Raw genomic sequence first — 14,944 nt, forward strand, 5'->3', positions numbered from 1 at the left:
GTTTAAAGCTTGGCCATGGCCCATGAAATTTTCTAAATTTATGTGAGGATTTTTAGATTTTTAAACACTTATGCCTATAAGAATAGGAAAATTCATCAAAAATCTTTAGTACTTAAAAAAATCAATGTACCATTGATGTTTTTAATTTTTACTATTTAACTTTTATGAAACCCAATGATGGTACAATAATAAATGTCTCGAACATTGACAAAAAATATTACTTATTAAGCTATTAATTCAATACAATTATGATCACGGTCTATGGTCTATGATATAACCTGACTGTATTAAAACCAACAAGTTGAAAAAAATTTAAAATATGATTGCGGTTTAATGATAACGATTGTATCGCATAATATTAAACCACAAAAACGACAAGTGGTTCGATACTTAGAAATACGCACATCTATTATAAATATGTCACATTTCTACTATGTTAAAAAACATTCGCTTAATTGTGCACTTTGCACAATAATAATAACGATAATAATTTTTTTTTATTACTAAAAACTAAACAGTCAATGAACGTATACGCCAACGTACGGCTAACGCTAGTTAAAAAATAACCTTAATAATGTATATTTGTATATTTGGACGCAATCCAAACGATGCATGTTGGAAATCAGTGATTTTTATTACAGTGTTGTGTTTTATTGTGCGTTTGCAGAGTTCGAAATTTGTATACGTGTGTGTGCGAAAAAAAAAACAATTTCCTTTTTACTTGTTAAGCGCACTCAAAATAGTGGAAAAAACTGGTCGTCGTATATTTGTTATTAGTATTTTTTCATTTTTATGTTTACTATTATTATTTTATTTTATAATTCATCGTCGGACCACTTATGTATGTGTGGTGGGAAGTGAGGGAAAAAAGTAAAATAAAAATCCCTAACGCGATTCTGTGCATGCGCACATGGCCCCACAAAACCTCGTGTGTGCATGTCGTGACGAACCCACGGAAGTGCAGTTATGCCGTACCCGCCGAACCGTCCGGTACGCGACGCCTTTCGACCAAACGTTTCGTCGGGAAAACGCTATACCTACCGAGAATGCGTCTCGATTTTAGTACGAAAATATCGTTTTTCCCATTTTTAAAAATAGTCGTAATTATTAATACTCTCCGTTTAGATCATTCGGAAAAAATTGAAAGTAGCTTTAAGTAAACGTTGAAAACTATAAAATAACTTAAAGACATACAAATATGATAATCCCGATGACCGTCTTCCGGGTAAGTAATATATTATTAATTATTATTATATTGTTGTATCAGGCATAATTGGTATCGTCGGGTAATTTTTTTTCTTTACATTGTTTATTACACTATCTATTTAAAAGAATATTATAGGTATTTTATGAAAACTTAAAATTTTATACAATTTATTTTAACCATGCGATTTCACACAAATAACTAATAATATTAATACTTTTTAATTTAATAATTTAATCCATAGATAATATATAATATATATAGATAAGTACCTAAAAGAAGTTCTCAGTTTTTTAGTTTAGATACTTAATTATAATTATATAAATTTAATGAAATAGAATTAAGAACCAACATAAAATATGTATTACTAGCAAATTCAAGTCTTATTATTATATATATTTATTATTATTATTATAAAGTGTTTCTGATAAAGTCATCTAAGTTATTGATTACAGTTTCTATTTTTTTGGCAGCTTAACAATTGTTAATTTAAATTATTTACAAAAATTTACATGGACATATAAAATAATGATACATAGAATAAAGTATATATTATATATATTTTTTATTAAATAAAATAAAATAAAAAAGTATAACTTCAACTAAAATGTATTATACGTTTATATGTAAGGTACTCGCATATTTTACAGTGATTTTTATTTTTATTTCATTCTTTTTTTTGTCATGAAAAAAATACATACGTAACTAATTTTTTCAAGTCTTTTATGAACCAAAACAACTACATACATGTACGATAAACGTGTTTAGTGATTGATAAAAAAATACTATGATATTCATGATGTGATAAAATACAATGGATTTTACAATAACTAAAACACATGCAATCTATTGAACAAAAGTACAAAAACTAAATGTTTTTTTTTTTTACTAGACGATACCAGTTATGGTACCTATACTTATTGTTATTATTATTATTATTATTATTATTGTTATTAAATTTAAAGAATTCCACCGCATTGAGTAATTTGTATAATAATATGTATTATTTTTATTTTATTCGAGATTCAGCTTTAATTAGTCATATTATTAGGTTTTCTATTTCAAGTTCAAATTTTGATTTGATATTTTAATATCAACTTAATATGTTTAATCAGAATAATATAACTATAACTTATAATAATCGAAAGTGATTTAGTGATATATAATTGATTATAGATAGCCATTTACTCCTAGAACAATAGGTTTATTATTTTATATATTATAAAAATTTTAAGATGTATCTATATTATATACTATTTATATATTATTATACATTTATTTTGGTTTATCCTAAGAAGCTAATAAAAAAATCATTGTGATGTAAGTTTAAAAGGTGTAACATATTTATTTAGTTCATAGAATTCGTTTTATAATAAATACGGTTTATTCAAATCAAAATTAAACCCAAAAATATACATGATTACTTTTAAATAAAATGTTAATCCAAAAGTCTATCAAAAATAAAAAATAAACTATAGAAAAAAAAATATCTCTATTAATGATTATTCTGATATAAGTTACTCCGCGTATTTATCACTCTATAAAAAGTGTCATGTTTATATACATCAAATATGTAATCATCAAAAAAGTTTTACTTTTGGGAATCAATAGATACAATAAGAATAAATTATATTATTGAGTTATTGAATTGTTTTATTTTTTAATCATTTTTTTTTTTATTTATATAATATATCAATTATAATAAATTATCACGTTTAAAAAAATATACACATATTTCCGATATTAAAGCAATTTTGATTTTGAGTTTCGTGTTTATTATTTAATAATTATACTACGAATATGACATTTAGTTAGGTGGGTTTTTTTTTTATTAGTTATAATAGGTATAACATATATTTAATGTAGGTAAGTACATAAATGAGAAATACTTAACCGTAAGGAAAATCATCAGTTTTCAATTAATACTTATGACAAATATCTCTACTTAAATAACTTCCGTCACATTAATCTCTTATGTGTAGTACATTGGAAAATACGATGAAATATTGCAATTATTTCTAGAAAATATAACGAAATCTAGTTCACTAATAATTTTAGAAAAGAACCCCCTCGTCTTTTAATATTGTCGGGCTACGTTATATTTATTATTTTTTTTATTTATTACTCCATTGCCACAAGTTTTTACTGAGTCCGGTCATGGAGTAAAAGTTTACAGTTTTTCCAGTAAAACCTTTTTTGCATTCAAGCGCAGACGCAAATATTGTAGTGTCACGTTTTTTCTAGGAAAAAGTGTTTACTTATTTCACTTTTTTATGTCGTTTAATAGTGTTTTTTAACGACCATATACTCTTTGGCAACATTTGTTTTTGATGGATATTTCATAACTGACTATGGTACGTAATAAAATATGTCACATTACTTTACTTGAATGTTTAAATTTAAGTACATATGGATAGGTATATCATAATCGTGTAAATTAATAAACTCAAATATTAAGCATAGCAATTATTTAAAAAATTAAATCATAAATATATCTATAAAAAACCCAAAAGATGATAATTTACTGTTACAGCCAATTATTATATAATTATAAAAATCCACTATAAAAAATATAATGTTTGGTAAACAAGTAAGAAAATATAAAAATAAAGTTAGTAAGATACCTAAGTATTAAATTCAAAATCCCGTACATGGTGATAATAAGTAAGTTACATAAGCTATAACATTGCCATTTTCTATATTTTAGCATATTTAATAAGTATTATATTTTCAACATTATAACTTGGTATCTCACCTTGATTATCCTCGTATACATAAACCCATCCACCTTCTATGTGTATGCATACTCCACTGAACATATTCTCTAAACTTTAAAACTCAAATTACTATCTAAGTGCATATTGAAAATTAGAGATTTGTCTTTAAAATTATTAATATAACTATAGACACTTTATAAACTAGCAATCTTAGATTTTAATAAAACAAAAATGGATTTCGTTTTTATTTCAGTGATTTTTTCATCTAAAAAATTATATAAAATTATAAAATTCTTCTTACTAATGCGAACAAAAGGCTCAACAATTTTCAGGCTTCTTTGAAAACGATATGTAAATTAACTTATGATTATTCAGTATTTCCATGATTTTTTTGAATTAGAATAAAATAAGTTTAATCATTAATGTTTTTTTGGAAATTTCAATGTAATATAATGTAAATACAGCCGTCCAAAAAAATATTAGATCTTAAACATAATTTAAAGAATTTATCCTATACAAAATAAAAACATACAATAGCATGTTTCATCCCCTACCGTGAATCATATAAAAGTTCTTTTGTATTTCGCAATTGAATACATTGTTTTTGTAGCTATTTGATCGTTCTGAAAAATAGTTAACCTTTAAACATTTGATGACGTAATATATCTTACATTAGTTTAAAATGACCATAGAAAGATGACTAATAAAAATAAATGCTTAGATTCTTGTTTATTATAGCCTATATACATTATACCTATATTATAAATAAACTATCAACTAAAGTAAACACATTTTTGTTTTTAAATTGATTTAATTATTGTTATTAAATTTTAAAAGTTATAACTAATATTTTTTTTTCACACAATATATATTATATAGTTTAATATTTGACTATTATTTTTTATTTAACTGTCTTTAAATTATGATATCATTTTTATTCGTTTATTATTTAAAACATTAAAATTACGTTGAAAACTATTTTTTTGTGTTCAATATTATGGATATTTATCCAAATATAAATAAACTTCTCTACCTATATAAGTTATTTAAAATTTTTTTATAGGTACATATTTCATTATTTATGTTTTTTTTTTTTTTTAAACTATTTTGTTCTTTTACCAACATTTTTGTATGCGTGTTCAATAAATAATAACAATGACTATTTAGTATCTAAAATACATGAAATATAAGTTCTAAGCCATATTCATTAAGTATTTTAATAAACAAAGTTCAAAACCTCTTTAGTGTATTTCTGCATTCGAGTTTAAAATTATTGCTGTAGATTGATATTATAACTATTTTGTTCATTGCAGTAAGAGTGATATTTTATTTTTATAATATTATGAGTTCTTTTGTTTTTTAATCAACTCTTTTTCGGGCAGTTTTCATTAAGTATAAACTATACATAACATGATATGTAAAATGCTTAATAAAGAAAGAGTTGACCGGACAGATTTATTAGAAATTATTATTGATGAAACTCGATATAAAATCGTCGTTTACCTATGTTAGATAATATATTTCAAATAAATTGTGTAAGATAATTATAGTAATAAAATTAAATCATTTATTTTGTGCATTTTTTAGACATTACGTGTTTTTTTAATTTAACAATAATAAACACGGATAGAAATGTCTTATGCTGATACTAATATTTAAAAATATATTAAGCAATTGAATAGACCACTGATTATTATAGATTATAAAACAATTTAACATTTTATAAAAAAATATTATTCAGGAATTCAGTATATAATTTTGGACAGTGTAACTGTAAAGAACAATCAAGCTCTACTACGAACTATGCGGACAAAATAGGAGGCATATATAGTTTCCTGTTCAATTTAATAACAAAGGATAATGGATTTTTATTGTTTTTATATGCGGGTGTTGTTTTGATTTTTTATTATGAATCCACAAAGAGTGTTTTTATTTTTCTACTTGCAGAACTTCATAATAATATTATTTAAAAACAAAATATTAATTATACTATATATTAATAATATGTACATATTATTGACACTCGTTTTAATATTTACATAAATTATTCAATAATAATTAAAACGACAATACTATGACTTTTGCACTGAGAAATTAAAATTCGCAACAGGACAAAGCTAGGTACACACAAATTGGAAACATCTCGTTACGCCCACCTTAGTTAGAGGTGTATTATTAATTATAATTAAACATTTAAATGCAATTATTATAAATCATTACGTTTGAAAAAAAAAAACTTTTTCATGATGACTTCGGCTTATTAACATATATTATGTGGCTTTTTACTAATTTTAAATTGTTTAAAAACACAAAACAATTTCGTCGCTATTTAAAGGTACCTATTATTAGATTTTTCATTCGCGTTTAATGATTATATCATATTTAAAAGCCTAAAACAACAACTGTATAGATATTTTAATTAGTACGGGAAGTCAATGGAGACGATGAAGACACAATGATTAAAATCGTGTCCCGTCTATTGTTTGACACCAACACTTTGTCTTGCTAATAATGTTCAACGACCGCCTCCTATAATGTACAAATGTTGTACATGTATGTAATTTTGTTAGCTTTCCGTGCAAATTTTGGGTACCGTGTGAAATTGAACGCTAAAATTAATATCCTTTCGGTAGACCCTTACGGCTCGTATTTCCCGATTTAATGTCACGTGAATACGCTATAGCTATTAAAGACCACCTACTACATTTCTATATTCCCTATACTCCTTACGAAGAATTTTCGTATGCCGTTCCTATAGGTTATAGAACATTCAACATATGATATACAAGTATAAAGGCATTGTGAAATTTATGTGTCTGAACAATAATATCTCGAATAGCCATTCTCAATTATTATAAAAGTAATATCCTACCAAATCTCTGTTATTAATATTTAATATCATTCTACTATACAATATAACCCGCAAAATGATATTCTTCATTAAAACAAATAATATTTTTTATCCGCTCACACACATAGATAGGTAAATACTTGCATAGTTATCTGGAAAGGATTAAGGATTAAAACAATCATGTTTTGTTGAATTAATCTTATACGTAGGTATGCCACTCAAATGGAGTTTCTTTAAATATAAATTACCAACTATTAATTATGAACAGAACAATTCTCCAAAACGCTGCCAAAACCTGTAAATTTAAAATACAGTTTTACGATATGTCTCAGGTTAGGTTAGATTTTCCAACAAAATTATAAAAGTCAATTCCGATTTAAAATAATAAATTTCAAACATTTTATTTATACTTATGAAATACTGCATTAAAAGATTTTGATTTTTCACTAGGTATTTTGGACGATACGGGATATTTGGAATAGATTGTATATTCCTAATATTCATTAAATAATAAATATATCACTAAATCTGTTTGTTCCCAAAATAATCTGATGGCTAATCAAATGACCGCGTGATGGACGCAATCATCCAATCATATGGTCAAATTGGCTATCAGATTAATTTAGGAACATAAAATACGGATTGTAATTAATTTTAGATTTTGAGCTAAACGATATTATACTGGTTATAAAATGACACGATTTTTTGTTCTGTGCATACCAATTTTTTTCCTGTAAAATGAGTAATTGTATATTATAAATATAGATTGGAAATTTATTGCAACTAGATAATGGTTGGAAATTCTTGTTAATTTTCTAGATTACCACAAAAATACAGTGGTATTTTAATGAAATTATTTTGATTTATCATTTTTAAAAATATAAATGATTATATAATATTTAGTAGGTATTTTAGAATTTTAAAAACATAATGTTATAATATAAACTTTAAATTAATTACTCCTTTAAATTTATTTGTTTATTATAATTTCGATTATTTTTAAAATAAAATATGTAATACAATATTTTTTTAATAAAATTAAAAAGTTCATTTGAACATATTGTTAAATATTAATTACTATTAAAATGATTATGAGTAATCACTTTTCACCAATTCTCCACATTTGTCCTTCAAATTATAATTTTTCTTACTTATCATATAAAACGGTTAAGTGCTTGATAATTTTTGTTTTACATTTGAAACCTTTTAATCATTATATTAGTAGCGCTTACTAAAGCTAATACTATTTAAAATATTGTGTATCAATATAATAATAAATAATAATTATAATATATTACACATGGTCCATACCTAAATAGTGTGATATAAATAGTTTTTTTTGTTTAACAGTACCTATTGTCCTTTTATTAATTGAGGAAATGCAATAACTGAATTTATTAACAATTGTATATTCTATTATACTAAAAACGAATATTTCAATTATTTTAGCACTATAAAATATATACATATTTTATTTCTCTTGTTTTTTTTTCCTGTAGTCGGTTGTATTTTGGTAATTTCAATACGTTTACTTACTTTTGTAATTTTTTAAACATTATTATAACTAAACAATTCAATAAATTATTTTGTTTCATATAATCATTACAATTTTTGTTCATTCTAATAAAGTTTAACTGTACAAAAACCGACAATTTAGTTGAAAATATTCTTAAAATCTAACTGTATAATAGATACCTTTCTATCACTTTCTGGATCTTTATTAAATAATTGTTTAACTTTATGCCACGAGTATAGCTAAATTATTAGTACACTACTGAATCTATAATATTATCAGACCTGGGTCAATATTATATTTTGATTTGGCCGTGGATAAACGATGTCGGTTTGGTGTTTCAAAATACTTTTATGAGAAACAATGATATCAACACATAAATTTGTACATGCATTTACTATTCGGTTGGTGTAACGAACCTTGGGATTTCGATTATATGTTCACCCTCGACCATTTTTCCGACCCGATCTTAAATCAAAAACGTCACATATGCCTTTACCATGTAAATCTCTAAGTACTTTACACCCGACCCTACCTCGATTCCATAATCGCGTTTACCTACGGATCCCATTAGGAGATATATCGAAATCTATCTCTATGTATTTCTCATGTATATTGCGTATTTGTGTATTATAAATGTTGTAATAATACCGAGTGTTATTCGTAACGGATTTAATGGTATAGCGTGTTTAGTATTTAAATAAAATACTATCTACCTATACATTAAACATAAACCAAAAATGTTTTACTTTTAATGCCACCATAATATTTGATACGCCCTACAGTAAGCAATTTCGTTTTAAGGATATAGACAACATTATGTTATATTATATTTATTAATTATTATACAGAACATATAAACATGTTTATCCAAGGAAATAATTGACCTGTAGGTACCTAAATATTTATTTATCATCATGCGTGTTCAAATTGATGATTTAAAATGGGTATATTCTGAATACACCGTCAATTTCGCAAAAGTATTAGATTATATAAACTGTAAATCTTATAGCATTCGTTTAATTTAATGGTTTTTCACACACATGGTCATGTTTTTATTACACTTTGTTTGCCGTGAAAGAACTTGAGTTTTAAAATAACTTAGTAGAACGTTCAATTACATGACGTTTCAAAATTATGTTTTATTCTTAATTCATATTGGATTATTTAAAGTATTTCAAGTAAGCTATATATATATATATATATATATATATATATATATATATATATACATACACATCTATATTAGAAAAAAAATAATTTCTCACCGATAGTAATAATTTAAATAAAGGAATTTCGTAAATTTATTAACATCATATCTAGTGGCATAGCTTATCAATAACTTTTAATAAAAGAAAGTGCTGAATACGTATAGGAAATGGGTAAAAACTGTGACAGAGGATTGTAGGACCCACTTTATATTACATTTGTGTAGAGATATTTAATTTAAAAACAGTGGTATTTAGTATTTTAGTCACATATTAACATTTTAAAATTTAAATACGATTTTGAATAAAAAATTGTAATTCGCGAATTCCAAATATTATAATATTTTCATTTTAAAGAGAACTTACGTTTTAAGTTATCAAGGTCGAATTACCGAGTGTTAGAAGTATGTAATATACAGTACTAATTCTTTGTTATATGCATCCATAATTTGACATGTAGTTCACTTATAAGTTGTACGACAATCATACATTTAAAGAACCATAAATTAATATGTTTACACTTAAAAGGAAACTTTTACCTAGTATTTATGTTGTTAAATTGTCCTAAATCACATTCGATTTTAATAGCTTCTATATTAGAACAATTTTTATCAGAAAATCAGTCAATGAACAATATTTAGTTATTTGATGAAATACAGTTTAATCGATTTAATTTTTAACAAATATGTATAAGTATATATTAGTGAGTCAATGTATAAAAATAAATTAAAATTATGCAATCATACTAACATAAAACATAATACACTTAGATATGTTTAAATGAAGTAGTTAGATAAACTAAAAAGTCTATAAAGCGAGAGGAGCAATCTATGTCTGAAGAATTATTGTATCTGTTCTAGATAGTTAGCGATGAAACATAATAAGTGTTTGATTCCTTGTGAGGTGGACGATAATAGGACATTAGAATAGGAAAAGTAACGATTGAGAGCATTAGTAACGCCGTCTGTCATACTTTTTTTCGATAAGAGAGACAGAAATTGAAGCCTGGAGAGTAGAGGGCCACCAATACCAATAAGTGTATCTAACACAGATATAAGGCATCGATATTTACCGTGTCAAAGTATATTTAAAAATCAATCGACGTGGTATCTACTTGATATTTATCTTCGAAGCTTAAGAAGAATGTAGATAATTATTACTGATGATAGAGATCTACTTGGAGAAAAGGTTGGATAAGTCAATGGAGAAAACAGCCCATTCATTGTTGAGGTGAATAGAAGAAGGAATATTGGTGTTCCAAAAGTTATAAAAGCCATAGGTGAAACTCAAAGAAAAAATAATAACCAGAATAACCCACTGTGTCTATTTAAATAATAGCATTTAATATTTTATTCGTTGTAATAATAATAACAATAATAATAATAATAATTAATTATGTTATGAATATTGTGAATTTTATTACTTATATTGTTTGTATTTTTTTTCCGTGATTCTTGATTCTTATATGGAAGTTTTATTTTTAAACTATAGAATAAAATACTGATCATTCCGGCTAACTGAAGTATTCTTCTCTATTGTTGTCGTGTTTTATTCGCCATACCAATAGTAATATTAGCGCAGCAATATGCCGCCACCATCATTTTGGACAATAAACTAAAGACTGTATTCTATTTACGATGCCAGTCGTCTAATGGCAACTCCAGCTCATTCGCCTGAATCAGACAATGTTTACGAAAAAGCATATTCGGTAAGTACTAAAAAATGTTTTTATTTTTATTTTTTTTTTTTTGAACTACATCGCTTAAAAAGTTTGAACCGATAGAAGATTATTGTAAAATAAAGTTTTTGAAATATATTTTGGACATTTTAAAAATTTAATGGATTTATCATTAACTAGTAACTTTTTATTTTTTGATGATATAAAACGAAATATTTTAAATGGAAAATAATAGTTTTCAATAGCATCATACTACTCTACAAGCAATATTTCTGTAACATATTTTACCATTTACATATTTACAATATTACCTTAATAAATAATAATTACACTTGTATATTTATCTAAGGATTTACGGGCTTAACTTATGCTGGCTAATGTTATAAGGTGTTCTTCATTTTATTAAATTGTATCTACCTAATATTAGTTATTTTTGTATAACCATAAAAATAGTTTAGAAATTATATATATATATTTATTATATTTTATATTTTCACCAAATGTCATGCATATCATTGAATATTCTTAACATCCTGTCTAAATTATATAGGATTCATATTTTAATACATTATGCAGTCTTGGAAATTTTCAAGAATGATTACTAATGTAATGCAAAAGTATTATACTCAATAAAACTCTAGTAAAAATCTTAACTTTTGTTTTTTGTTACCTAATAGTTATAAGTTTTTATAATTTTAAAACTTTGATTTAAACGAAAGCTTTAAGTTCTTCTAACCTGGATAAGAGAACTTTGTTGTATGTTGGTTTCCATTGACATTCCACTTACTAAATGTATGTGTCATGATCATACATGGATAAGTTTCAGACATCGACTGAGCTGTATAATTCACCCTAAAAAGTCATTGTGCGGTTGACTCATGGTTAAAATTATATGATAAAAATATAGTCATTTTGGTTATTGGTGACTTAAGTATAATATCATACTAAAAAGTAACTTATGGTATAAACTGTATAATATATATTACAGAAAGTGAACACATGTTACTATGTTAGAAATGAGTGTCGAAATAGAGTTTAGAATGTTAATACGTTTTTCTTTCGCTACAAATGTAATTTCAAAATTGTATAAGCATTTCGTTCTCTTTTATTTTTATAACATTTGTTTAATATAAAAACAACGTATATATATAAAAAAAAAAAACATTAAAAATTGATTTGAATAAAAATAGTTACTTTTTATTTTGTCGTTTATATTAAACTTTTGTGATTCACGTGAAAAAACATCAATTTAGTATTTGTATAAATTTTGTAACTTATTTTCATTCTAATAAAATTAATAACGGAATGTCATATATTTATATTTGTATACTCAATTTATTTTAACTATACAATTATTTAGTATAATAATAACCAATACTCATAAAAAGGTAGCTAGAACATAGGGCATCTTAAGCACGTCGTGTAGCCGTGTAGGCCATTGTTTTTGATAGGTGTTTCAGGAGTGGGTGTTTTGAAATTAAATTTGAAAGCGACTACTATTACATTCGAAAGACAATTCTGAGCCGAGCTTAGTTTACTATAGTGTTTATTTCATTCTACAAACTTTAAGTGTTAATAAAATGAAATGGTGAATAAAGATCTTCTGAAAATATAAAATATAGTAAGCTTATATAGATTATAGGTATATTATAGGTATACATATATATTATGAATAATTATATAAATAATATAAAACTTTTTCATAAAAAGTCTCCAATTTAAAAACTAATATTATTAAAACTAAACTCAATATAATTATCTCTTTTGTTGTATGTTTATAAATTATTACAAAGGAAAATATTTTTACATAACATATTTTGACAAATTAATAAAATATATTTATTACTTACAGGCCTAAAATCTCTGATGAGAGTGATAATAATATAATAAAATATACATTAAATTACTATTACACAACGTTATAAATGTATAAAATTGAGTAATTTTAATATTTTTGATATTTTAAATATCAAGAAAAATGTATTCTATCACAGTTTTAATGAGTTATATTAATATATAAAATTGAAAATAATAATGCAAAATGTATTTTTTTCCACAAGAATCTTTGTTCTAAATAACTTATTTAACTTCAATGGTTTCATACTTTTGCATTCGTGAATAAATTAAAATTAGTTTGTGGCATAAAAAATTTGACATTGTAAAAATAATATTTTTATTTTTTTGCCTGAATATTTAGTATTTAAATAATCACGTCAAATAGTTGTTTAGAATTTATTATTTGTAATAATAAAAAATTAAACATGTAGTAATTAATTTTAGGTGGCGTGTCTTGCAACTATGTAATATTTTATATTTATAATATAATGTATGATATAATATGCATACTTGTACAATGTACACTCATTACTACGACAAGTAATAGCTTTATTTAAAATGTTGGATTCAAATAATATAATATTTTTCATTTTAAGTTTACAGAACACGAGTAGCAATATGTATACCTGACTCCTCTTGAAGATTAACATTATTATTTTATTAACTATATATTTTATATTTAATAATATAATGGGACAATACGTCCCATATATTCTTACATCAATTTTTTTAGAAATAGTATTAAATTTCAGATTATAAAAGTTAGGTTAAATAATTTATGTTTAAAAATTCAAAGTTTATCATCATATTACCAACAGGGTGAACATAATATAACTAGGGCGATATATAATATGTAAGAATTGTATTTATTTTACAATATACAAAATTTTCAAAAATTTAATAATTTTTTGAAACATTTGAGTTCATTGCTAAAAGAGTACGTAATTCTGTATTTTTATACGACCATTTAAAAAACATTTCCGTTTTCATATATTTACAGAATGACTCATTTTAATTGTGACCTGAGCGGGGGCACACGAGTATTCTCAGTGGGGCCCAGTATTTCATTATATGAAATTAAAATTAAATAAATAAATAAATAAATAAATTGTGCCATTTATTTTATGTTTACCTTCTTTAAATCTTAGGAACATTTCGATTAGATGAATAAAAATAATAATAGTTTATCAGTTAAAACTAAATATATATAACTACATAAATATATTATGTAATATTTATTTTGCATTGAAGTATTTTTCTTTATACTAATTTAAATGGTAATTAAAATAAACGATATTACAACAGTTCATCTCGCGCATTCGATAACCCTCGGAATAAAATTTGATTTTATCTCAATAATATTTTAAAATATTCAATTATTTAAAAATTAAATATAAAAATAGATAATTTAATTAAAATATACATAATAAGTTTTTTTTAATAATATAATATATTATGTATGCATTAAGCACATATATTATACCGCACGTGTTACCTGTTACAAAATTAATAATTTTTAATCCCTCTAATAAAATATGTATTTTTTATTTTAAACAAGGAATCTATTAGCTCTATAATAGTTTTTTATTTTTACTTTGATGGACATTTAAAATATGACAACTAGTTCATACATACATTAAAATTTATACTTCACAAGCTATAAAGATTAAAATATTGCTTACATATATTTTACAAAGTTTATAAGCGAAGAATCTTGTACGTAACATTAATACATACCTACATAAATGAATTAGCTCAAACAGGTCAAATGTATAAATTAATTATTGTTTTCAAGTAAATAACCAACAATTTTGTATATTTTTTTGTTATATTGTTTGCATTAAGAACAGAATTTAGTGGCAGAAAATAATTCATAATTTTTCTTTTGGTGTTTAAAACAGGCACCTATTATAATTTACAACATTTCTTACTGTTTA

General features: G+C 24.0%; 1 protein-coding gene across 2 annotated transcripts in view; it reads left to right on the forward strand.

Annotated features, from left to right (window-relative positions):
* Positions 1 to 14,944, forward strand: part of LOC132929375 (uncharacterized) — a 208,479-nt gene that overhangs the window by 114,917 nt on the left and 78,618 nt on the right. Inside the window, exons 1-2 of one of the 2 annotated variants that reach the window (XM_060994695.1) lie at positions 927 to 1,225; positions 10,985 to 11,201. The exons of the other annotated variant lie outside the window; for it this stretch is intronic. Of the exons in view, the coding sequence (XP_060850678.1) occupies positions 11,145 to 11,201 (57 nt within the window). The 5' untranslated portion in view covers positions 927 to 1,225; positions 10,985 to 11,144. Of the gene's footprint in view, positions 1 to 926; positions 1,226 to 10,984; positions 11,202 to 14,944 lie in introns of those variants that run through there. 2 annotated transcript variants of the gene reach the window in all.

Source organism: Rhopalosiphum padi, chromosome 4, assembly GCF_020882245.1.
Source record: "Rhopalosiphum padi isolate XX-2018 chromosome 4, ASM2088224v1, whole genome shotgun sequence".
In the NCBI taxonomy this organism is placed as follows: Eukaryota; Metazoa; Arthropoda; class Insecta; order Hemiptera; family Aphididae; genus Rhopalosiphum; species Rhopalosiphum padi.